We start from the raw sequence: 26,998 nt of genomic DNA, 5'->3' as shown, positions 1-26,998 counted from the left end.
TTTCTAGCCATAGCACTAGCATGGTGAAGGACATTTGACTGAATGAAAATGCAATTGTAAATTAACTTTTGAGGGAATCTCATTACCTACTGAACCTCGTCATTTTGGAGACATTTTGTTTTGTTTTACCCTCTGTGGGAGGAAGGACTTGATGAATCCTACATGTCTTCCAATTCTGAAGATCTATGATCTACCCCAAGAGGTAGTTTTCTTTTTTTCTTTTTTTCTTTCTTTCTTTTTTTTTTTTTTTTTTTTTTTTTTTTTTTTTTTTTTTGCCACAGAGCAATGGCCATTTGTTCCAGTCTCTGTTCTGTCTTTCCCTTTCTCCAGTCCTCTTTCTCCTCTGTCACTCTCTTCTTTCTTATTTCTCTCTCAATATGCTTCTCTATTCAGATCGCGAGCCTACTATTAACTCTAAAGCCTCCTTGCCTGCTGGGCAAGAATTCTACCACTGAGCTACATCTCCAGCTACTAAAATCTGTTAGTCTTGGCTTTGATCCTTGCATTCACTGGTTCTTGTCCCCGTGAACTCCCTTGGTTTTTTTTCCAGGCTCTTCTTTGCTTCTCTTTCTCAATCTCACACTCCTTCCTTCTCTGTCCCTCCGTCCCTGTTTTGTGTTCTCTTTTCTCTCCTCGCTCATGGCTTTCCCCACTTCATTTTCTCCCTTCATTGCTTTCTCCACTTCATTTGCGGTGCTCTCCTCATCCCCCAACTGTCTCCCCCTCCTTCCCGCTCTGTCTTACCCTAGTTTGGAAATGCAGCAGATCTCTGAGTCTGCCACCATTGGACTTGAGGGGCTGTCACTCAATAGTAGGAAGAGTTTCTATTGGTTGGATTGGAGGCGGGTACCGAAGCTGACTATAAAAACTGTGGCTGGCCGAGGCGCGTCGAGCAGCTCTTGACAGGACGAGGTCGACCCGAGACCCCTGGCGGTGATCTGAAAGGTGAAAGCCTGGGGGTGCAGGAACTGAAGCCGCGGCTTCCAGCACGAATTCTCCCCTTCTGGTCAACCCCTACTTGCCAGAGAGCCCCACAACTCTCGGCCGCTGTCCACCCATCCCCGAGGGCCCCTCGCCTCACCTGCGCTTGCCGCGCCCGAGCGTCCTGTCCGGCCGTCGCGATGAGCGAGGTGAGCGGCGCGGTTTGGGGCTCGCCGGCGCTGTGGGCGTGGGGCCACGGAGGGGAGGAGGTGCGGCTCAGCGTCCCAGGGAGGCGAGGGGGAGCGCGGCACCTCGATTCTCGGGAGTGGGGTTGGGGGCGCGCCTCTGGGAAGGCTCCCACCTGAGGGAAGCTGGGAGGGGCTGTGTGCAGACTCCCAGCTGTCGATGGCGTTTCAGGGGTGACAGGCACCAGCTGCAGAGGGGAGATTTCCTTCTCAGCCGATAAGCCCTCTCCTTGGAGTGCTGCTCTGTTTTACTGCCCCATGTCATTCGGCTTCCCTTACTGCTCTCACTTTGCTTAGGGTGTATTGTCCTGCACCTGAGGAAGTAACCCACAAGAACTCCAGCCTCTGGCCCGCAGGGTTGGCTGGCCACGTTTCCTTTTTAGCAAGCTGGCACCCTTCACTCATTCAATCGGGAACGTTGTCGTCCAGACCAGTGCTGATACAGGCATGCATGTCCAGCTCCTGAAGAAATGTCCCCTCTAAGAGCAGACCTCCTTCTGCAATGCTTGTGACCTCCTGCAGGCTCCGTATTCATTGCAGCCAGACCCAGTCCCTTAACTGATTTACTCTTTTCCAAGAACACTGTCCATGGTGGGGGCTTAAGCAGAGACTTTGGAAAGACCTCATACCCTGAAACAAAGATTGTGCTTTACACCAAGTGAAGTCAGTCTGGACAGTGGCATCACAAGCTTGTTCACTCCCCTCTCCCCAACTCCTTTCCTAGGACGCACATCTTGGTATTCAATACCTCAATGTCTCAACGATAGGCCAGACCCCAACTCTATTATTTACTATGTGGCCTTATGAAAATTATAAAAATTTTCTATGCTTCAGCTTTTTAATCTGTAAAATAGGGATGATAACTATTGTCCTTATGATTAAATGACATATGCAGAATATTTTTCTTTTTTTTTTGTCAGCCGTGGGGCTTGAACTCTGGGCCTGGGCGCTGTCCCTCAGCTCTTCAGCTCAAGGCGAGCGCTCTACCACTTGAGCTACAGCGCCACTTCCGGTTTTCTGGTGGTTTATTGGAGATAGGAGTCTCACGGTCTCTTCTGCCCGGGCTGGCTTTGAACCGCAATCCTCAGATCTCAGCCTCCTGAGTAGCTAGGATTACAGGCGTGAGCCACCAGCGCCCAGCCATATGCAGAATATTTGGAAGAGTACTCAGCATAGAGCAGGCACTCAATCTATGTTAGCTATTATATCTGAATGTGTGTGAGTTTCCAGTTAGGGTATTATAGAAAATCTAGTGCAAGAATTCCCAAGGATAGCTGGGAATGTAGCTCAGTGGTAAGATACTTGCTTGGCATGTACAAGGCCTTAGGTTCAATCCTCATCAATCCTCAGTATTGGGGGGGCAGGAATCCCATGGAGCCTGGATCCTAGTATAGATACTAAAGATGAAGATTTTCAGCAGGAATTCTTCTGGCTGTTATCAAAAGTTGCCACCTAGGGAGTCAATTAGTGCCAACTGCTATGTTGTCTTGGTTGCTATGTCCACTAAGTTTATCCTGGAAAATTCTGCTAGTTTGGTGGGCAGAGGAAACAAAGTGGTTTCCAGTCCCTCTGCTGATTGTGGCTGTGACCATGGCAATCTTTCAGGGGGGAAAAAAAAGGATCCAACTTCTCTCTTCTTGCTTTTTTCAGCTCTAAGATGAGAAGAGATTTTTCTTTGCTCTCTTTCCACTGAGGGCCAGGGTTCAAACCACTCCTCTCCACCCCAGTGTTTCTAAATCTGAAAGTTTAAATCCAGGCTACCCCTGGGAATTTATCCTGAGGCTGTGCCAACATAAAGAGTTGTGGTTAGCCTGTGCTTTGGGGGAGGAATGTCTGGCCCTTCTGTAGAACATATTACTGGTATTGGATGGAGTGACAAAGCCGTTTCATAGTAAGGAAAACAGTTCCATGCTTACTGGGGAAGTTTTGGGGTCCCTCCTGACAGCAGTTAGAGTCAACCAAGGGCTCAGCATTTTGATGAGAATAGGATCCTAGGAGAGGGACTAACCCAGTGTATGCAAGATTGCCCAGCCTCCTAGGCTGTCAGAGCAAACTGGTTTTAACTAGCAATTTAGCCATCAAAGCGGCCTCCTAATACGGAGTTGAGCTTGGCTTCAGGGATGAGTATTTATAATATCTCAGACAGCCACCTGGCTGTACACAGAGACCAGCTGTTTCTGAACCAGATCCTCTAGGGGGGTCTCTGCTTCCCTAGAGGCCAAGACCCAGCCTGTTTTCTTCCTCTTGTAAAAAACCATGATAAAAGCGGAAGTGTTGCCCAAAGCTCTGGAGCTCTAAAGCTCTAGAGACTCTAAATTACTTCATTTCTCTAGCTCAGTCCCATGAGTCTCCTCTCTCAGGCAGATGTGCCCAGCCCAGGAAAGCCCAGTGTACCCTGAATCTTATATAAGTTTCATATTCCCCACCTGCTTATTTTCTTCCTTCAGAGAAACTGCACAAAATGAGAGGATTTGAGATGTCTTTAACAGAATCCATTTCAACAAAGAACAAAGGCAGGGAGGGGGGCTCTAGAACTCGAGCAACCAATATACAGGAGTTCTGATGAGACAGCTGAGGAGTCTCTCAAGCTCTGGTTTACCTTGGTGGCTTTTTGCTGTTACTCAGTACTGCAGCAGAGCATTTTCCAGTGAGTGCATGTGCGCCGGTGCGCAGAGGAGCTGCAGGGACTCATCCCAGCTTGTCTGCATTCACAGCTGCGGGCAGGATTTGATTGCTGTGAATCACAGTCTATTTCCTATAGTTTAGAAACTTTCCCCTAGTTGCAGTGAAAGATAAGAATAGGAGATACACTCACTCCCTGAGGCTTTTTTCCGTAATTCCCTTTTATGCAGGAAAGCTGGCTGCTTAAAGCAGGATTTCACACTCTGATTTTCTTTTGGGAGGAACTTAGCTAGATAAATCTTTTGGTCCAGCAGTTATTCTGCTGAAATGGGAGTCCTGAATAACTACTGACAATCCTTGTGTCAAGCCTGCATTTTGACTGGCAAAGGCTGGAACAAGGGACAGATCAATTATTAGGGAAGATATTAGAACTGCTACTCCTGCTTTTATTATTATACCTACCATCTTCCTACCTAATGGGAATGGGGATCACATTTTGATTCCTGCACACAACTGTCTTTTTCTGCAACCTTCCCCACGGTAGAAGTTCAGTCAGAGTAATATATCTTTTATGTCTTCTGTAAGCTGGTTGTTAGGGAACGGGACTTGGAGGAAATCCAAGTTTCTCTCCCTTTCATTGATATTTTCTTATATTATGGTTAGGTTAGGCATAAAAGGGAAAGCTACTTGTTATTGGAATGCCTTCTATATCTACAAACATCTGTCTTCCAAAGGGAGGAAACTAGAAGTTGGCTCTCAGGCTTGTTCATCATTCTGTTCTTGGTCACCTAGTTAGGGTGTTGACTTGAGCTGTTTGATTGGGGACTAATGCATGGTTAAAAAAAAAAAAAAAGCAGGTAGTTGATGATCCCAAGAGTCTGAGATTTGAAGACTGTGGTCTGAAACCAGTCTAGTCTGTGCGATTCTAATCTGACTTCTAATCCCAAAGGAACTTTCCTCAGGAACCCTTCAACTTGCTATTCTAGTGACTATAAATGATTTGATTTACATGCAACAACTGTGTGTGTGTGTGTGTGTGTGTGTGTGGTCTTGCATCTGCTAACACTGCACTGCCAAACTACATACTCAGTCTTTTTTTTTGGTGCTGGTGCTGGGACCTAGATGCTGCTCCTAAGCTGGTTTTTTTTTGTTGTTGTTGTTTGTTTGTTTGTTTTTGTCCATTATGGCCTGAACTCTGGGCCTGGGTGTTGTCCCTTGGCTCTTCAGCTCAAGACTAGTGCTCTATCACTTGAGCCACCATGCCATTTCTGGTTTTTTCTGTTTATGTGGTACTGAGGAATCGAACCCAGGGCCTCATGCATGTGAGGCAAGCACTCTACCACTGAGCTACCTTCCTAGCCCCCTTAAGCTGTTTTTGTTTAAGGCTAGCACTGTACCACTTGAACCACAGCCCCATTTCCAGCTTTTTGGTGATTAAGTAGAGATGAAAATTGAATGGAATTTCCTGCCTGAGTTAGCTTTAAACTGCAGTCTTCAGAACTCAGCCTCCTCAGTAGCTAGGATTACAGGCATGAGCCACCAGTACCTGGTTTCAACCCTATTTAGTGTCATTTTGAGACAGATTCTCACTAAGTTGCCCGTCTGGCCTCAACTTTCAATCCTCTTGCTGTCACCTCTTTAGTAGTAGAGATTACAAGAATGTATCACCACACCTGGCTACATGAAACTTAATGAATTATTTATATTTGCTTCTTATAAGAAATATAAGAAGTGTGATTTAATAAAACACTGAACAAGAGGGGAGAGAGATATATGAGATCTACATGGCTAATGTTTATCAATAGGGTACATTTTTTTAGAATACTAGGCAGAATAGGTAATATCCATCCAAGTCAACTTGAAAATGGATGTGATGAATATACTGGAGATAATAGGCATGCAAGTAAAGAGAAGCCTGGAAGCTCTCTTTTTCTAGGTTCTTAGTTTCTGATGTCCATCATTGATTCCCATATTTATAGAGCATCAAGAAAAATGAGCAGTTTTTGAAATCTAGCATACTTTTTTTTTTTTACAAGAGCACAGATTTACTTTATTTAATTTTCATTAGTTTAAGCATCACACGGATTCTGTGTCAAATGGCCTTAGCAGGAAGGTTGCTTCAGAATTTGACACGAACCATGCCACTGTTTCCATGGGCACGCGTTACCTTTCCCCAGATTACTCTTGTTTTGTTAGGTTTGCCACCAGGAGTCACTGTGTTGTTTTTTGCTTTGGATACATAAGCACATCTCTTGCCCAAGTAGAAATCAGTATCACCTCGGGCATAAACTCCTTCAATTTTAAGGAGAGCCATGTGCTCCTTTTGGTTCCGGAGACCCGCTTATAGCCAGCAAAAATGGCCTTCCACCATAGCCTTCCAGACATTTTGCCTTTTAGAAGTCCTGTCCCCAGCAGGCCTTCACAGGCTTCAAGATGGCGGAGAGAGGGCTCTAGCATATTTCTTTAAGAACAATTCTTTTAGTTCTATTTTTTCTTTGACTAGGGATTGAATTAGGGCCTAGTGCATTCTAGGCAGTACTCTACCACTAAGCTATATCCCCAACTCTACTTGATTTGGAGGAATGAGTGTAGAAAAATTTGTATCTATGTAAAATTAATACATTTGATAACTATACAGTCTCTGGATAGTTTTTCTTTATTTGACTATGTACTCCATGTCAGGAGTACAAAGGCTTTGGGAGATGAAAGAAGAATATATTAGATTGACAAGGGAAGTGATAGCAGCCTATTGGTGTTCCTGAATACTAACTACATGATTTTTTAAATCCATACTCCATGCCTTTAATTGGTTTTGACTTGCCTCAGAATTATTTTAGCTGCAAGAATAAGCTAAAGTGTTGAAGTTAGAGTCCCAAGAACACTTGCCTAGCACTTACAGGGTCTTGGGTTCAATACTCAACATAGAAAAGGAAAACAATAATAAAGAACGTTAAATGAGAAGGAGATTCAAAACCATTTATTGCAAGAGATCTGTATCCCCTCACAGTGCCTAAAATCAAATATCTAGAGACCCTAGACTTTGTCAGTAACCTTATTGATCAGGCTCATTGAAACCAGATTTCTGCTTCCCTATGGGCTGACTCCTGAAGGAATGCCCACCTAGGTTTCCCAACCCCTACCCAGGGAAGAGAGGTGCCATGTACTTATGTCCTTGGTGCTGCCTTCCTCCCACACAAAGCCCTCAAGCTGAGTGTTTGCTTTGTGGACTGAGGGGGGGGGATTAATGCATTTATTTTAAGGCATTAACACCATGGGTGGGATGCACATTGCAGATTATAGTAATAAATGAGATTCTGACACTACTCTCTCTTTCCCCCGCTCCTATACCCCAGTATGGGGTAAAGGCTTAGCTCCTAGTATGTGCAGAGCATTTACAAATAACCACTCATTAAACTGTGGCATCCCATGCCGAGGGGAATGGGCTGGGGCTGTTGACTCACTGCATACCATGAGCTGGCATGGGCAAGGAATTCTGCCTCTGATTCCAGTGAGTGGGGGAGGGAGGGAGGGTGTTCTGCTATTCCAGGAAACAGGGATAGGGTGGCTAAGGGGAGAGGGACAAACCAGGGGGCTTGGGAACTATGACTGTTTATGTCTCTTCTTGTCTTAGGAGACTGAGATATACAGCATCTAGGTTATATTCAATATGTTAGGAGCTGAATGTGTGTATGTAGAACCTGGAGTAAAGATTCTTAGTTCTTTTTTCTGGTATTACCTTGAGGGTGACCTTGAGCATGTCTTTCTGAAGCTGTTTGAGGACTGCAGCTGGTTGCTGTACTGAAAGTTGAAACAATTCCAACAGTGCTCCAAAAACAGCAGTTCAGGGTCCTCCAGGGGCACGGGATCCCAGTGGCCTCAGTAAGGTTCTTTGACAGTGACCTTCATTTAACATTGGAGTAGAATATATCAGCAGGACTAGAAGGAACCCTAGAAAAGTAGGGGGAGGTAGAGGCAAAGCCTATTTGTCACCCCCCTTGGAAGCATATTCACTACCTCCTTATCCACTGTTCTTTCTGCATCTTTAGAGCAAGCAGGGAGTATATTAAGGCCAGGATCTATGTTGATTCAAAGGCAAAAAAGGGGTCCTCTCAAAGGACCCCTTTTTATAGCACAGGATTCGGAGTACATGTGCTTATTCATCTCAGCTAAGTGATTCTGGCAGTACTAGAATATATTCCTGTTTCATTTGCACAGCATCCCAGGAAGGTCACGTAAATTCAGGGTATGGTTGGCCTAGCTACAAGGCCATTAACAACCTCTGATCCCTTTTAAAAGAGCCCAGTGGTCTGAGGAATCTAGAAAAGGTTTATCCGTCCCAAATTTTGTTCTAATTCACTGTTCTGGAGGGTGTGTGTGTGTGACACTATCTTCCTTTTTCTGGTGACAATGGTTTCTGTGGTAACACCATTAAGGAGGAAGATGACAAAGAATAAAATGTAGAAGGAGAAGGAGACAAGGGAAGTCGTGCCTAGGGTTACAGGGTGCCTCTTCTTCAATAGTGGCAGCAGGGGAGGGAGTAAGGCAGATATGCGGGGAAAAAAGCAGTTAAGTTGCTACTGCAAGTATGATTTTTAAGTGCTTTGCCACGATAGTACCCTGTGAAGTGAGGAGTAGAATTATACAACCATCATTGCGATATAAAAGACAAAAGCACTCGGGCTGGGAAGGTGGCTTAGTGGTAGACCGCTTGCCTTGCATGCATGAGGCCCTGGGTTCAATTCCTCAGCACCACATAAGCAAAAAGAAAAAAGCTGGAAGTGGCACTGTGGCTCAAGTGGTAGAGTGCTAGCCTTGAGCTGAAGCGCTGAGGGACAGCGCCCAGGCCCAGAGTTCAGGCCCCATGACTAGACCCCCCCCCCAAAAAAAAAACCAAAAGACAAAAGCACTTGATCAAGGGGATATGATGATATAATTTATTTGCTCCAGAGTATTAATCTCTTTCTATCTTCTATAATTAAAAAAGGGAAGAGGAAGAAAAAAGAAAGCTCTTAAAAGTTTAGAGCTGTCCTTAGTATTTTGAGGACAGACATTGAGAAAATGAGGAGATGGTCATTTTATAATTTGGTTTTGAGTAGATCAATCATTTATAAAGACTCTATGGTAGCCTAAGGTTATTTAGCCCTTCAGGTAATCCCAGATATCCTTTTCCTCCTTCAGTTCTACTTCATGAAGGTCTAATCTGTGGCTGCTCCACTACTTAACTTCAGTACTTTTAACCATGTACACCCTAGTAGTTTGACTTAGACCTATTCTTATTCTTATGTTCAACCCAGGATTATATGACTTAAGAATAGCAATTATTTTTTTTGTTTTGTTTTTTTTTATTGTGAAAATACTGTACAGAGGGGTTACAATTACATGGGCAAGATAGTGAATACATTTCTTATCAAGCATTGTAGCCTCCTCCTTTGTTTACCCTTCCCATCCCTTCCCAGCCTCCCCCTGCAGAATAGCAATTATTTATGTTAATATTTGTACTCTCTCTCTCTCTATATATATATCTTTCATCCTTTATGATCTATGTCCTGCTGTTGAATAATTTAAGCATACCAAGGCCAAGTGATATACTCAATATTAAACAGTCAAGAGTGGTAGAACTAGAATGGGGTGAGGGGAGTTTATTGCTTTTTTGTTTGTTTGAGACAAGGATGGCCTTAAACTCATAATCATACTGTCTCAGCCTCTCAAGTGCTAGTATTGCACATGCACAGCACCACCCCTGAGCAGAGGTGAGATTTGAGTATATAGTCTGTGTAGATCCAGAATATAAATCCCCATTTTTATATCTGACTTTATTCAGAATACCTTGTTGTTGTTTCCAGAAATGTGAAGCCTGAGGAAGTATAACTTCATGTAAACAAATACCTGTAAAGCACCTACCATATACAAAATAAAGTCTGCAATTTTTACTGGTAAAACACAAACAAATGTCTGGACTGTGCTTTTGAGGAAATGAAATGTAGTAGGTACAGAGGGTAGAGAAGGAATAATAAGACTAACTCAATAGTGACAGTACAGGTAATATGAAATACACTTCATGTGAAGGCCTTCTTTTCATCCTCAGCTATTTTTTTTTCCTCCTTAGCTCTTTTTTTTTTTTTTTTTTTTTTAATTGGTTGTGGGGCCTGAGCTCTGGGCCTGGGAGCTGTCCCCCAGCTCTTCAGCTGTAGACCAGTGCTCTACCAGTTGAGCCTCAGCCCCACTTCCGACTTTTTCTGCTTATTTGGTGCTGAGGAATCAAACCCAGGGCCTCATGCATGCAAGGCAAGCACCCTACCACTGAGCCACCTTCCCAGCGCCATCCTCAGCTCTTTTTAAGGTACATGTGCTAAAGTAAAGAAGAGCTAAACCTGGTTTCTGATGTTCTTTGCTACAACCTTTGAACTGGTTACAGAATAGAGGCTTCTAATCATCTGGAAACAAATTTGATCTCAGAAACTTAGATGAGATGGCAAAGCAGAGTAGAGGTATTTATTCATTCAACTAATACTTAGTGCAAATCAATTAATCAAGGTCTTGACATGGGAAGTACATGGTATTTTCCAGAGATGTGATTGCCAAGGTAATCAGAGACTACATTATGTGGGAACTTTTAGACCATGATAACATTTTGTTCTTTAAAGGTTATCACTTGAGCTGGGTGCTGGTGGCTCATGCCTATAATCCTAATTACTCAGGAAACAGATCTGAGGTTATACCAGTTCAAAGCCAATCCAGGCAGAAAACTCTGTGAGACTCTTATCTCAAATCAATTAACCAGCAAAGAGCAGAAGTGGAGTTGTGGCTCAAGTGGTAGCATGCCAGCCGTTCATCAAAAATCCAAGTAAGAGTGTGAGGCTCTGAGTTCAAGCCAGACTACTAGCACACAACAAAGGTAATTGCTTGGGCTACTCCAGTGGCCCACGCAAGAAACAACTGAATTAGGATGTGTGATGATCTGCATGTTGGTTCCCCTAAATTCATATATTGAAATCCTACTCCCCAAGGTGATAATTTTAGGAGATCATGGGTACACAGCCCTCATGAATGGGATCAGTGCCCTTATAAAGGAGACCTCAGAAAACTCTCTCCCTGAAAAACTCTCTCTGTCCTTCTATTATATAGGGATTAGGCAAAACACAGTCATATATGAACAAAAAGTGAGTCATCACCACACACCAAGTCTACCAGCATCTTGATCTTGGGCCTTCTCACGATCTTGGACTCTTTTAGAATTCTAAGAAATAGCTTTCCAATCTTTAGAAGCCACCTTGATTATGGTTTTTTTTTTTTTTTTTGGCAGAGGCAGGGGCAGTTCTGGAGCTTGAACTCTGGGTCTAGGTTCTGTCCCTGAACTTCTTTTGCTCAGGGCTAGTGCTCTACCACTTGAACCACAGTGCTACTTCCAGCTTTTTCTGAGTAGTTTATTGGAGATAAGGGTTTCAAAAAGAGACCCTTCCTGGGCTGGCTTTGAACTTCAATCCTCAGATCTCAGCCTCCTGAATAGCTAAGATTATGGGTGTGAACCATTGGTACCTGGTTGATTATGATATTTTGGTAGAACAGCCTAAATGGACTAATTCAAGGCAGTAGCAGTGGAGATAAATGAATGTATTAAGATACATTTAGGAGATAAATTAACAATATTTAATATTGAATTTGATATTCAATATGAAGGAAAGATAAAGGTCAAGAACATTTTTAGGGTTGGGAGTGGTAGTACACACCAGTTCCCAGCGACTTAGGAGGTACAGATAGAAGGATCATGGTTTGAGGCTGGCTCAGCAAAAGTGCAAAACCCTATCTGAAAAACAAACTAAAGAAAAAAGGCAGGGCTGGGAAGGTGGCTTAGTGGTAGAGTGCTTGCCTTGCATGCATGAGGCCCTGGGCCTCATAAGCAGAAAAAAGCCACAAGTGGTGCTGTGGCTCAAGTGGTAGAGTGCTAGTCTTGAGCTGAAGAGCTGAGGGACAGCACCCAGGCCCAGAGTTCAAGCCCCATGACTGGCAAAATAAATGAATAAATAAATAAATTTTTAAAAAATCAAAAAAAGAAAAAGGGATTTGGGCATGTCACAAATAGTAGAGTGCTTAAAGGTCAAGACCCTGAGTTCAAACCCCAGTACTGTTAAACCAAAATGCTTCCTATTTCTAGCTTGTATAACTGGATGAAACAGAATACTTACAGAAGACTAGATTGGGTGAGTGAGATTATGAATTTAGTTTGAGGAACATTGAGTTTGAGATCTTGGTAAAACATCTAAATGAGTTTGAGGTCTTGGTAAAACATCTAATTGGAGATAGGGATCTAGGATAGAAATAGTATTCTATGCTCTTCAATGTGATAGTCATCAGCCACATATATCTATTAAGTTAAAAATTAATTAAAGTGAAAATTATAAGTTGTGTTCCTCAGCTGCATTAACCACATTTCAAAGTATACAACAGCCACATAGGCATGGTGTTCAACGACACAGATATGAGACATTTCCCTCATTTTAGAAAGTTATAAAGTTCTTCAGACTTTCTCTGAAATGGGTCAGAGAGTCTTTGGTCTCATTCTACTGCAATAGTGCCAAAGCAGCCTCAGATAACACACACACACATATTTTATTAGCATACATTATGATATTTCCACATAGGTACACAATGTTCCCCATCAACCTCACCCCCTCTATTATCCTTCCTTATACTCCCCTCTCATCTTCTAAAAACAACTTTCAGTGCTCCAATTTTTTATGATTTAAGTTTATTTTTTAGCAGTACTGGATTTGAACTCAGGGCCAAACACTTGCTAGGCAAGGACTCCACTACTTGAGTTAATTTTTTTTTTTTTTTGGTTGGTCATGGGCTTGAACTCTGGGCCTGGGCACTCTCCCTGCACTCTTCAGTTCAAGGTGAGCGCTCTGTCGCTTGAGCCACAGTGCCACTTCCGGTTTTCTAGTGGTTTATTGGAGATAAGAGTCTCACAGACTTTCCTGCCTTGGCTGGCTTTGAACCGAGATCCTCAGATCTCAGCCTCCAGAGTAGCTAGGATTACAGGCGTGAGCCACTGGCACCCGGCTGAGTTAATTTTTGTATAAGGTACAAGGCATGGCTTGAAATGGGGCTTTTTCTGTTTTGTTTTGCATATACAAAACACATTAATTCCACATTATTTGTGAAAAAGATCTCTTGAACCTTTTTTTTTTTTTTTAATTTTTTTTGTCAGTTGTGGAGCTTGGGCGTTGTCCCTGAGCTCTTTACTTTGAACCACAGCACCTCTTCCAGTTTTCTGGTGGTTCATTGGAGATAAGAGTCTCATGGATGACTGGGAAGTTGGCTCAGTGGTAGAGGGCTTGCCTTGCATGCATGAGGCCCTGGGTTCCATTTCTCAGTACCACATAAGCAGAAAAAGCCAGAAGTGGCGCTGTGGCTCAAGTGGTAGAGTACTAGCCTTGAGCTGAAGAGCCCAGGCCCAGAGTTCAGCCCCCACAATCAACAAAAAACAAAACAAAACAAAACAAAAACAAGTCTCATGGACTTTCATGCTCAGGCTGCCTTTGAACCACAATCCTCAGATCTCAGACTCATGAGTAGCTTGGATTCCAGGGTCAACTATTTAGGGTAGATACTCTTGAGGGAAAGATAGGATATTGCTGTGTCATGTCCCCATTTGCTATCTCAAAGCCTAAAGAAAAAAGTCTCCTAAAACCAGCAGGCCATTCCTTTTTGTCTTTCCCAATGGGAAGAGAGAATCCACAACTTTGAGCTACAGAGGAAATAAATGTATCCATGGGGAATTGGCAACTGCTGCCAAGATGATGGAATGGAACATTGGTGTACATTGGGCCCAGAGGTAAAGAGGAAAGTAATATAGGAAGGTAGGCCAGGAAAGAAACTAGAGCCCTCTAGGGAGAAGCAAGAGTAGATGGGCCTCACAGTTGCTAATTAGTGTTTGTTGTGTATTGAGAAGTGAGAAACATTTAGTCTTACATGGGCAGTGAGGCTGAACTGAACCAAGCTACAAGCCTACTAGATAGAAACTTGGAATAATAGGATTGAATGTAATCAAGGGAGTTATTTGAAATGGAAGCCGGTTAACTGAACTAGCATATGGAATTCTCCAACTCTGAAGGGCTAGGGTCTTGCCTGTGAGTGGCAATCATACACATAGGCTATGACAAGCCTCTAAGGGTCATCTGGATAGGTGTCAGGAGGCTCACAGCAAGCATCAGGAGGAAAGCTGAAATCAAGTGGTTAGATCAATTAGCAGAGCAGGTATCTGTATTGGTATGCATGGTTTGGAACCAGGTCCTCACACAACATGTAAGATTCTCCATAATTAGAGGACAAGCCTCTTGCCTATGTCTCTTGTGGATTGTGCGTGAAGAAAGCATTGAGGATTGAGAAATTGGGCCTTGGCTTCAGCTGCCTGACTATGGGAATGGAATGAAATCATTATTCCTAAAATTTTCTTTACTACCTGGAGACTGGTTTCTGTTTGGGAGGATTTGTGTAGTGTCATTCACATTGTTCAATATCTTTGGATGGAGACTGAGAGATAGCACAGAATAATGTTTAAATCTTGACTTCTAGAATAGACTGCCTGGCTTCAAATCCTGGTTTAGTGACATCTTGTTCTTTGACCTTAAGCAAACAAATGAACAGAAACAAACAAACAAGCCAAAAAAATTCTTGACCTCAGTTTCCTGATCTACAAAATGAGGAGAAAAATAACATCTATTTTATAGGATTGTTATGATTTAATATGCCAATACTTTTTAAATGACGTACATAATAAGTGATTATTAATAAAATAAGTGATTATTAATAAAATAAGGTAGGTAATATTCTGAGTCCCTAATTTCTTTCAGTTCCCTTAACGGGGTTCTATAAAGAGAATGAAGGAGTTTCTAAACCCCTTCAATGTTGTTATTTCTTTTCAGAAAAGCACAGTATTGCAAAAAACAGAAGAATACCTGAGAGGTTCATAATCCATACCTGCCTAGAATAAGGGGTTAAGAGAGGCTGACATGATAGAAGTCTTTTAAGTTAACACAGCTCCTCCAGAGGGATGAAGGTTTTTTTGTTTTGTTTTGTTTTTTAACAAGAACTACTCTTACAGAGCATGTGGATTCTGATTTGCCTTTTGGTTTTCCCAAAGTATGATTGGTCTTAGGGTTTACAGATAGACATACCAGAGGTACTCAGTTTATTTAAAATAGTTGAGTTTCTGAAAAATAATCAGAGTATTGAGGCAGAAGTCAGGAACCAGTGAAGAACTGAGTATCCCACAGAGAGTGGGAGCCAACGATTTGTTTTCAGTCTCTGTCTCCATTCTCAGCAAGTCACCAAGAACTAAATTCAAAAATCCAATGTCCACAGTGGCCATTTTGAGAACCAGCAGTGTGGAAGGAAGAGGGTCAGGAGGTAGAAGCTCTAGCACACTACTTTCAACAGAAAGTGTGAGGAGTATTTCAAAGGGGCATTGTCGGTGGTAAGGGTCTTCTATGTTCAGACCCCTTTTTGGTGTTCCCAGTAGAGACCTTGGATCTTAGATTTTGACCCAAATTAGATGGAAACCTCTTAGGATCCAGATTCCAGCTGAGCCACTGCTCCCTTCCAGGACCAGGAGAGGATTAGGAAAGGGAAACATACACTGATAGAGCAGAGGAAAAGTAGCAACCTGTGTGGTTTATAACTGGCACATATTCCTGCTTAGATGATTCTCAAGGTCAGCTGATACGAAGAGGAAAATGGAAGAAACAGCTATCTAGGGGGATGTTTAGAATGGGGATCTTTGGAAGGGATGATGGTGAAGGAGAACTGATAGATTTGGGGAATAGGCTTAGAATCAGACAGAGGGATAATGCTTAAAATATGGAGAAGAATCAGGGATTTTCTATATTTAGAGAAAGTAGAGTTTGAAGTCAGATATCATGGAGTTTGTCTCTTGATCCACGACTCTCTTGACTGGATAATTGGCTATAATCCTCTTCCTGCACACTCTATCGATGTCATGCTTTCACAGTGCATACAGACCTCTTGGACAACAGTATGGTATGCTATATTGAAAGTATTGACTCAGTAACCATCTGGCCATTATACTGAACATGGGCAAAAAGTAAAATGAAAAATAACTGACCACAAGGAAATCATGGAGATAAAGGAAAATGACTGGATCAGTCTCCTGAGTCTCAAGAACAACCCTTCCTCCCACAGGAACATTCTTTCTATCAGAGAGGCTAACAAGAATTCTATAGGAAAAAAATTTTTTTTTGGTTGGTTGTGGGGCCTGAGCTCTGGGCCTAGGCGTTATCCCTCAGCTCTTCAGCTGTAGACCAGTGCTCTACCACTTGAGCCTCAGCCCCACTTCTGGCTTTTTCTGCTTATATGGTGCTGAGGAATCGAACCGGGGGCCTCATGCATGCAAGGCAAGCACTCTACCACTAAGCCACCTTCCCAGAGCCTCTATAGGGAACTTTTTACTGTATGTTTAAAAAAAATTTTTTTAGACACAACTTTACTTTACAGCCAATGCTTGTGTTAAACTCAAGATCCTCCTGCCTCAGCCTCCTGAGTTCTAGGATAACAGGCTCATGCCCATGCCCCTTTGGTGGTACTGGGGTTGAATTCAGGGCCTTGCACTTGCTAGGCAGGTATGCTACTATTTGAGCCATCTCTTTAGCAGTTTTCACTTTAGTTATTTTTAGAATAGTATCTTGTGTTTATGCCTAGTCTGGCCTAAATTGTGATCCTATTTGTATTTTCATATAGCTGGGATGACAGATACATGTCACCATGTTTGGCATATTGGTGGTGATTGGGGGGGGGGGGGAGGACAGTCTCACTTTTTGTCCAGAATGGCTTTGAACCTGAGTCCTCCTGATCTGTCTCCTGAATAGTTGAGATTACAGATGCATCCTACCAAATATGCCCTTCCCTGCCCACTCAGCTGTTTGCTAGAAAAATCAACCAGAGTTGAAAGATTAGTTTAATATACAAATCCTTGTTTAAGGAAGTGGCGCTGTGGCTCAAGCGATAGAGTGCTCGCCTTGAGCTGAAAAGCTGAGGGACAGCACCCAGGCCTAGAGTTCAAGGCCCATGACCGATAAAAAACAAAAACAGAAAAAAACAAATCCTTGGTTAAGATTTGACCATCCATCACTCTAAGCATGCTTCCTCAACTATAAAATAGGGTGCCATTGCAGAGATTTCAGAGGATTAACTGGAGTAATTTTTGTGTACATAATAAATGTTCAATAAATATCATTTGGGTACTTGTTTTTTTTCATCTCATATAGAGAGATCTATTTAGATTTTATAATTCTCTAAAGACTGAACACTGAATGACTCAGGCTCAGTCCCTCAGTGAGTGGCTGAAACTTCAGTTGGGTATTTGATTTATCTTCTCACTTACTTAGAAGATAGGAACAGTATCTTGACAAGTTTTACTAAAAGCTCAAGACCATTTATCTCAGGAGGGACCAGTTTTCTGGTAATCCTGATATAAAGTTACCAGTTATTCACTTTCTTACTTTCTTAGATGATTGCTAACTCTCAGCTGACAACTGCCTTCTTTTTTCACTAAGAAACAAACAATCAGAAGAGAACTTTTGTACATTCTCATTACATCTGCCACCTTGCTTTCATGCATTCTGTGTCTTCATTCCTAGGCTGTAAATGAATTCTCCATGTTCCTATCTGAGGCCTACCTCTGAATTTATGCTCTAGGTCTGTCTCCTCTTGTCTATTCAAGACATCAGTCTGATAATTATCCTCTTTCTCTCTTACATCATCTACTAAATCATTCTCATCAGCATTAAAATACACTAAATCTCCCATCTTAACACTTTCCCATGACCTCACATTGGTTCCCAACTACTGCCTCATTTTCCTGCATTCCTTAAAAGAAAACTCTTTGATAGCAGGCTCTGTACCCAAATAGCTATCAACAGATCTAACTTATTTTACCATGAGACTTCCCTGCAATCACTTCCATTACTACTATCCTACTCCAAGCCCCATCATCTTGTTTGTACCAATGCAAGATGCTCCTGTTTTCAATTGGTTTCTCTCCTGCTTTGCTATAGTTTAGTCTCCACTCATCAGTCAGAGAAATCCTGAAAAACAAACTTGTTTCCTCTGCTTCAAACTTATAAAGCTTTCTACCAACACAGGCAAAAATATCTTTGCTCTAGTTCAGATTGATACATCCTAGATATCTACCCAATCTTATTTTTTAATGTTCTCTCTTTTATGTCTGATGCTGGTAGCTCATGCCTATAATCTTAGCTACTCAGGAGGATGAGATCTGAGAATCAAGGTTTGAAGTCAGTCCACGCAGACAAACCTAAAAGACTCTAACCTCTAATTAACCATCAAAAAGCTGGAAATTGCCAGGTGCTGATGGCTCACGCCAATAATCCTAGCAACAGGAGACTGAGATCTGAGGATTGCAGTTCAAAGCCAAAGGAAAGTCCATGAGACTCGTATTTCCAATTAACCACCAGAAAACTGGAAGTGGCGCGGTGGTTCAAGTGGTGGAGCATTAGCCTTGAGCTGAAGATGTCAGGGACAGCACCTAGGTCCAGAGTTCAAGCCCCATGACCTACCAAAAAACAACAACAAAAACAAAAAACAACAACAAAAAAACCCCTGGAACTTGAGGCATGTCTCAAGTGGTAGAATGCATCTGTAAGTAGAAAAAAAAAAGAAAACAAAACAATGAAAACATGAAGCTCTGAGTTCAAGTACTAGCAGGTACATATCTTCCCAGAAGACTTTTTACTCAGACATTTACATGGTTTTTTTTTTTCCATTTAAATTTTATTGTAAAGGTGATGCACAGAGAGGTTACAGTTACATAAGTCAGGTAATGAGTACATTTCTTTTTTTTTTTTGGGGGGGGGTCCGGTTGTGGGGCCTGAACTCTGGGCCTGGGGGCTGTCCCTTGGTTCTTCATCTCAAGGCTAGCGCTCTACCACTTGAGCCACAGCACCACTTTCGGCTTTTTTTTCTTTTTTTGCTTATGTGGTGCTGAGGAATCGAACCCAGGGCCTCAGGCATGCAAGGCAAGCGCTCTACCACTGATCCACCTTCCCAGCCCCAATGAGTACATTTCTTTTTGAACAGTGTTACCCCCTCCCTCATTTTCTCCCACTTTTTCTTTTCCCAACCCCCTCCCTCCATGGTTTGTTCCTATATATCATTCAAGCATCCTCCTTCTCTTCATCCTTCACCTCCTATTTTGTGCTATATCTGGGATTTGAACTCAGATCCTGGGCACTGTCTCTGAGTTTTCTATGCTCAAGGCTGCACTCTATCACTTGAGTAACAGCTTTACTTCTGGCTTTTTTCCAGTAGTTAATTGAAGATAAGAATCTCACAGACTTTCTTGCCTCGACTAGCTTGAACTATGATCCTCAGATCTCAGCCTTCTGAGTAGCTAGGATTATAGGAATGAGCCACTGGCTCTTGGCCATTCAAGACATCATTAAAGCTTCTCCTCAAATGTCTGTCTTCAGAGAGGTCTTCCTAGCCAACACTTTTGTTTCATGGCACTTGCTACTAACTGACTTGTTTGTCCTGTGGGCTTAGTGGTATATTTTTAATGTCTTGAACAATATTTCATGTGATTAGGTGCTGATATATTTGTTGAATGGATATATTGTTTCTTCTAATAACCTTTTGGTGCATAGAAAGTACTAAACACTAGGAAGTGCACGAGCTGGGTGGGCGCTGGTGACTCACACCTATAATCCTAGCTACTCAGGAGGCTGAGATCTGAGGAAAGCTGTTGGAAGCCAGCCCGGGCAGAAAAGTCCCAATGAGAATCTTACCTCCAATAAATTATTAAAAAGCCAGAAGTGGTGTGGCTGAAGTGTGGCCTCAGAGACAGCTCCCAGGCCTTGAGTTCAAGCCCCAGGACTGGCAAAAAAAAAAGTGTTTAATATATACTTATCATCAGAGTAGAGACAACATAATCTGCAGACCATAAACTGGATTCCATCAGCTTCTTAAAGAAGACCCTTTACATCTGGTATTTATAAAGCAGAGGAATTGTACAATATACTCCTTTAGGCTGTTCTAAGAGTTGCATGAAAAAACATTGGGCAAGCAACAAGTGCCTACATTTTGACAAATATAAAGTACTAAAAAATGTTGAACAAGCCAGATGCCTAAGGCTCACATCTGTACACCTGGCTACTCAGGAGACTGAGACCTAGATCTAGATGATCAAGCTTTGAAGTCCACCAAGGCAGAAAAGTCTGAGAGACTCCATCTCCGATTAACCAACAAAATGCCAAACTGGAGAAATGGCTCAAACGGTAGAGGACTAGCCACTAGCAAGAAAGCTGAAAGAGAGTGCAAGGCCCCTGAGTTCAAGTCCTGGTACACCCCCCCCACACACACACACATACACAATGTGAAACAAACAAGGCTCTAAAGGTACCAAGTAACCTGTGGGTTACTTAAGCTGAATTGTACCTTAAGGCTACTACATAGACTGATAAAGCTCTGTTAATATAGTTCTGAGGAAGGGAAGTTACTATTATGCTTAATCTAATTCTCAGTTTTCCATCTGAGCAGGAAAGCTGGAAGAAAACATATACACCAGCATTATGAGGGGCCTTAATGTCTCTAGAAGTCCTATTACTGTTCTCTAGTCCATCTACCTGCATTCCCTAGATAAGTTTTCTTTTTTTTTTTTTTGTGGTCAGTCCTGGAGCTTTTTTTTTGGGGGGGGGGGGAGGAGGTCCGGTTGTGGGGCCTGAACTCTGAGCCTGGGCACTGTCCCTTAGCTCTTCAGCTCAAGGCTAGCACTCTACCACTTGAGCCACAGCGCCACTTCTGGCTTTTTTCTTTTTGCTTATGTGGTGCTGAGGAATCGAACCCAGGGCCTCATGCATGCAAGTCAAGCACTCTACTGCTGAACCACCTTCTCAGCCCCTCCTAAAGCTTTTTTGTTTAAAGCTAGTTCTCTACCACTTGAGGCTCAGTTCCATTTTAGCTTTTTGGTGGTTAATTGGAATTGAGTTTCATGGTCTTTCCTCCACACAGCTGGCCTCAAACTGTGATCCTCAAATTTTAGCTACCTGAATAGCTAAGATTACAGGTGTGAGCCAGACACTGGTGCCCAGCCTGTTTGTTTGTTTTGTTTTGTTTTCTCCAGTATCAGGGATTGAATCTGAACTCAGGGTCTGAGCCTATTCAGCTTGCTTGATCTACCATTAAAGCCAGACCTTTAGCCTAGATGAGTACTTTATACCTTCCTCTTTCCTTTAATATCTCTTCATGCATCCTCTTGATGATCTTTTTACCTCTTTTACTTTAAAAAACAGAAGCTATGAACTGCCACTCCTCTGTACAATACATTTATAATAACAATAAAAAAATTAGCAGTGAAGACAAAAAACAGAAATATGCTTGTGGCAGTGGCTCAGGCTCGTAATCCTAGCTATATAGGAGGCTGAAATCTTGAGGATCATTAACCAAAACCAACCCAGGCAAAAAAAAATCTGCAATACTCCATCTCACAAAATAACCAACAAAAACCAGAGCTGGAAGCATGACTTAAGTCATAGAGTGCTGCCAGTCAAGCAAGTGGGCAAGTTTGAGGCCTTGAGTTTAAACCTCAGTACCATAGAACAACAACAAAAACAACAAACACCAGAAGTTATTAGACAAAACCTTCCAAATATTTCCATCTGCTGGTAACTGGGTCTGCATGCTTTGGCTTTCTTGCACTTACTGTAGATGATGTAGTCTAGCTCCTACTGAAGGCCTCCCTTCTGTTTATGTACAAGGTCTCACCTCCTCTCTTCTTCCTTACATGTGATCTTCCTTTTTCTACAGTTCTCCTTTCACTATTGGATCATTTGCAAGAACAGAAACATTCTATAATTTGTCATCTTAAATAAAATATTTTTGTGACCTCCATATCACCTTCTTTGTAATTCCTTCTATATTTGCTGTTTCAATTCCTTCCCTTCTTTTCTCTCTTGAACTCAGTCTAATCAGAATCCTGCTGTCTTTCTCTACTGTAACATTTCTTGTCATTGTCACTAGTGATCTCCACATAGTAAAACTCAATAGCCAATCTCTATCTCTACCTGTATTGGTTTCCTGTAGACTATGACACCAACATTCTCTTATCCTTGAAATATTTTCTTCACATAGTTTCTTATTACTATGATCTCTTAGCGTCTCTCTTATTTGTTTTTATTTCTTTATTTCTGCATCTTTAACTGCAGAAATGCCCCAGGATTTGATCTTCGTCTCTATTTGAACATACTCCCAGTCTCATGGCTATAAATGCTACCCATATAACTCCCTAGTTTTTATTTCTAGCCTAGGCCCTTCTTATAAAAATATCTCTTGGATAATTAATAGGCATTTCAAAATTTAAAAATGACAAAATTAGCTCCTGATCCCTGTTCCTTCTGCTGTCTTCTCAGGAAATGGCAGCTCCACTTTTTGTTTTCAGTTCCTTAGGCCAGTCTTCTTCCTCAGGAGGCATCCTTGACTCCTCTCTTTGTCATGATACCACTTATCCAGTTAAACAAATCATATTGGTCGTAGTTTAAAAGTACATATAGAATTTAAGCACCTTCTATTTCACTGCCATCTTGCTGATACAAGCTACCATCATCTCTTGCTTGGTTTTCTGCATACTTCTTAAAAGGCTTTCTCCTTCATGTTCCTTTTATGTAAATTACAAGGCTTCATTGATTTTTCATCTCACTTGTATTAAAAGCCAAACTCTTTAAGAAGACTACCAAAGTCCTACATAATCTGCTCCTAACCCCAGTTAGCTCAGATTTCATCTCCACCCATCTTTCCTCCCTTTCTCTACTTTCTTGATGTTCCTCAAACAGGCTAATGAAGCCACCACCCAGGGCCTTTGAAAGCTCTTGCAACCAGTACTTACAACCTTTACTCCTTCATTTCCTTCAGCTCTTTGCTCAAATACCATGTTACAGAGAGGCTCTTCTTAACCACTCCTTGTAAAAGTGCCTCTTGCCCATCTCACCCATGTAAAAGTGCCTCTTACTCATCTCACCCAGCACTCACCTCCTCTCTTCCCTTTCCTACAACACTTTTTTTTTTTTTTTGGTCAATCGTGGGGCTTGAACTCTGGGCTTGGGCGCTGTCCTTGGGCTCTTCAGCTCAAGGTGAGCGCTCTATCGCTTGAGCCACAGCGCCACTTCCGGTTTTCTAGTGGTTTATTGGAGATAAGAGTCCCAGGGACTTTCCTGCCCGGGCTGGCTTTGAACCTTGATCCTCAGATCTCAGCCTCCTGAGTAGCTAGGATATCAGATGTGAGCCACCGGCGCCTGGCTCACTTTTTTTTTTTTTTTTTTGTCGGTCATGGTGCTTGAACTCTGGGCCTGGGCACTATCCCTCAGCTCTTCAATTCAAAGCTAGCGCTCTACCACTTGAGCCACAGTGCCATTTCTGGTTTTCTGGTGCTTTATTGAGATAACAGTCTCACAGACTTTCCTGCCCAGGCTGGCTTTGAACCTTGATCCTTAGATCTCAGCCTCCTACTCAGCTAAGATTACAGGCCTGAGCCACTGGCACCCAGCTTCCTACAACACTTTTCCACCTGGTACCATAGTTATTGTATTCATCCATTTGTCTGAATATGTACTAAAACAGGCTCTTTTCTATTTTGACTTATAACTTTTTTTTGTCAGCCATAGGGCTTGAACTCAGAGCCTGGGCTCTGTCCCTGAGCTCTTTTGCTCAAGGCTAGCACTCTACCACTTTGAGCTATATCCACTTTCAGTTTTTGAGTAGTTAATTGGAGACAAGAGTCTCATGAGGACTTTCCTTCCCCAGGCTGGTTTTGAACCATGATCCTCAGATCTCAGTCTCCTGAGTAACTAGGATTATAGGCCTGAGCCACCAGTGCCTAGCTTGTTTAATGAATTTTGATTATTTTTCTTCTGCTCCTGATCTCAAGATCTACTTCTTTTTAAAAAAAGAAAAGAAAAGAGAGAGAGAGAGAGAGAGAGGAAGAAAAAAAAGAAGAGAGGAAGAAAAGAATATATCCAAGAGAGCTAGAACATACCTAAGAGGCCTAAAGGGATGGCCCCGTAAACCTTCTATAAATATCTAACATTCTGATTCCTTTCCCTCAGCTCAACACTGAAACATCCCCGGCAACTAACCAGGCATCTGGCCCAGAAGAAAAAGGTGAGTGTTGTTGGGTTGTAGAGTTTGTAGAGCTGGTGAAAGTAGGGTCAGGAACACAAGTAAGATTGTAAGTATACAAGTTCCTAAGACAGATGTCAGAGGAATAAGAGTATGTAAAAATGAAACAAAGGACTAGGTTAAGAACTATTATATCTTTAGGCTTTTCCCACTTTTCCCTAAGGAATAATACTAACAGTATTACCTCTTTGATTTTATAAACTAGGTCAGGAGTGATTAAGAAATGCAGATACAGGGCTGGGAAGGTGGCTCAGTGGTAGAGTGCTTGCCTTGCATGCCTGAGACCCTGGGTTCGATTCCTCAGCACCACATAAGCAAAAAGAAAAAACCCGGAAGTGGCGCTGTGGCTCAAGTGGTAGAGTGCTAGCCTTGAGCTGAAGAGCTGAGGGACAGCGCCCAGGCCTAGAATTCAGGCCCCACGACCGGACCCAAAAAAAAAAATGCAGATACAATGATAAAAAAAATTCATCAGATAATCCCAGACACTGACTCCATCAGAAATTCAGGGTAAACTAGAAAAAGTGAGTACACTGGAATAAGTGATGATTTAAGACATTTGTCATTTGGTGTAAGACTAACAAAAAAAATTTTTTTTTGGTCGGTTGTACGGCTTGATCTCTGGACCTGGGCACTGTCCCTCAGCTCTTCAGCTCAAGGCTAGTACTCTACCACTTGAGCCACAGTGCCACTTTCGGTTTTCTGGTGGTTTATTGGAGATAAGAATCTCACAGACTTCCTTCCTCAGATCTCAGCTTCCTCAGTAGCTAGGATAACAGGTGTGAGCAACCGGCTCACATAAAACTTTAAAAAAAAACTACAGTGGATTCTAGCATAGATATCCTAACTCATATTTCTAGGAGGATTATTCATAGTCTTAGCCAGAGTTCCAGAGCCCAGCAGAAAATGGACTCTAAAAAAACATCCACTGTTAGGCTGGTAATGTGGCTTAGTGTAGAGTGCCTGCCTAGCATGCATGAAGCCCTGGGTTTGGTTCTTGGTACCACATAAACAGAAAAAGCTGTAAGTGGCACTGTGGCTCAAGTGGTAGAGTGCTAGCCTTGAGCACAGAAAGGCTCAGGGACAGTGTCCAGGCCCTGAGTTCAAACCCCCAGGATTGGCAAAAAAAAAAAAAAAAAAAAAAAAAAAAATCACTGTATTTGCGGCCCGGAGGAAGGGTCTTGGAGGAGACTCAGTAATATGTCTTTAATTTGTCTGCAGGGAAGGCTGGTAGCACCAAGAAAGCCGAGGAAGAAGAGGAGATCGATATTGACCTAACAGCACCAGAAACTGAGAAAGCTGCCCTGGCCATTCAGGGCAAGTTCCGGCGATTCCAGAAAAGGAAAAAAGATCCCAGCTCATGAATGGCTAGCCTTGTCCTTCACCCTGCTACCTTCTTTCCCTTTCTCCACAGCCCTGACTCTTACATATCTTGTCCCTTGGTCTGGTTAACCTCTCATTGAGGCAATTTCAACCTTTATATATTCTTTTTTCTCACTCTGTCAGGCCATCACAGCATGAGAGGCACAAGGAGCACAGAGAAGAGGAAGTCTTTAATTGACAGCCACCTGCCTAAGGGTGGATCCGTTCCTCCTTGAACTAAGGCTCTGGATCAGTACCCATGCCTTCCCTGTGTGCTCAGAGAACAAAAGGCTTCAGTTTGAGAGGACCTTCCCCAACCATGTGTGAAGGAGAGAAGTTTTCAGAGTAGGGTGCTGGATGGGGGGGTGGGTGGGGTGAGAAATGAACTGTTAAGCCCCTTATAACTGCTACACTTTAATGTTTCATTCTTTCCCTATCACCATTTCCACCCTCTCTCCTGTGAAGCCACCTTGGTACTGGAGCCCCCCTCCCCCCCGCAAGCAGAGCTAAATCAAGTAGCTTACCACATTAGTGCATGCTCAGTAGGTTAGTTCCTAGGAAGGAAGACTAAGACGGAGGCAGGCAGAAGTTTCCTTTATCATGTAGTCTAGGACTAGATGACAGCCTAAAGGGGCCATACACAAGTGAGTGAAGGCTAAGGGAGATTTAGGGAGGAAAGAAAAGTAAAGAAGGGGAATATCTCCCAAGCTGTAAGTTACTCCTGGTAGATTTGTACTACATGAAGGAGCTTTGCTAACCTGCCTCCCTCTAACTCCCCACTCCCCCAACTCTAGCCATCCCCAGAGACCATATGAGCCAAGTGAACCCCTGTAGTTTCCACCTGTCTCATTGTGGAGTCAGAGCAGAAATGGAATAGCCACTCTGTAATTTTAGCATGTTTGATAATAATAATAATAATAATAATAAACTCCTCATATGGGGACATATGAAACTCTACTATTGTTGTATTCTTGGGAGGAACATGAATATAAGCCTGAGCTGCCCCTAGGGAGCAATTGCATGGATTACATAGTAGTGCAGGAAGCTAATACTGCCTAAGTAATTTTCATTTGGAGCCAATCTTACCTCCCTTCTGACCTTGTCCTACCTTGATGTGCTGCCTACATGTGGCTCTCTGTTGTCACCACCGTCAGTGTGCACCTGCAAGGGTGATTATCTTCCTGTTCTTCTGTCAGCAAAGATCATATTTTGTATGTATCCTGCTGAAAACAAACCTAGTCTTTGCTTCCTATTCCCAAATGACCTACCCTAGATTTCCCTCCTGTTTGTTTTCCTCCTACATCTTCACCTCCCCTCCTACCTTCCCTCTCTCCTTCCTTTTCTTCCCTCCCCTTCGGTGTTTACCAAATTTGAAAAAGAGAGCACCACAATTACACTGAAGTTTTAAAATCTCAAAATAAATAAAATTATGGGATTCCAGAGAACTTGCATTGTTGAGAAGTGATCTCCATTCATGGAAATCACAGGCAAATCACTAAAGATTGACCAAAGAATGATCTAATTTTGATGCTTTCCTTACCTTCCTCCTCCCTTTTTTTCAGTTTTGTTTGTTTCTGAGACAGGTTTTCATTTGTAGCTTAAGCTGGCTTGGAATTCACTATCCTCCTGCCTCAGTCTCTTGAGTGCTG

General features: G+C 42.5%; 1 protein-coding gene and 1 pseudogene across 1 annotated transcript; one reads left to right on the top strand and one right to left on the bottom strand.

The window, feature by feature from the left end:
- The first annotated feature begins 899 nt into the window (after positions 1–899).
- On the top strand, positions 900–26,794 carry Pcp4l1 (Purkinje cell protein 4 like 1). The gene is made up of 3 exons (XM_070000216.1): positions 900–1,130; positions 23,918–23,972; positions 25,209–26,794. Exons 1-3 carry the CDS (start codon positions 1,122–1,124, stop codon positions 25,349–25,351), a joined length of 207 nt encoding a protein of 68 aa, XP_069856317.1. The 5' UTR covers positions 900–1,121; the 3' UTR covers positions 25,352–26,794.
- Positions 5,839–6,200, bottom strand: LOC138812051 (large ribosomal subunit protein eL33-like; annotated as a pseudogene).
- Positions 26,795–26,998: the final 204 nt, after the last annotated feature.

Source organism: Dipodomys merriami, unplaced genomic scaffold (assembly GCF_024711535.1).
Source record: "Dipodomys merriami isolate MVZ:Mamm:240054 unplaced genomic scaffold, mDipMer1.0.p SCAF_56, whole genome shotgun sequence".
Taxonomy (NCBI): domain Eukaryota; kingdom Metazoa; phylum Chordata; class Mammalia; order Rodentia; family Heteromyidae; genus Dipodomys; species Dipodomys merriami.
The sequence above is the reverse complement of the archived record's forward strand: the minus strand, read 5'-3'. Positions and strand labels throughout refer to the sequence as shown.

Excerpts from the sequence above, each read along its gene's own strand:
- Pcp4l1 (XM_070000216.1), top strand. Across the intron at positions 23,973-25,208 it reads ATCTGGCCCAGAAGAAAAAG|GGAAGGCTGGTAGCACCAAG; the intron begins GTGAGTGTTGTT and ends ATTTGTCTGCAG.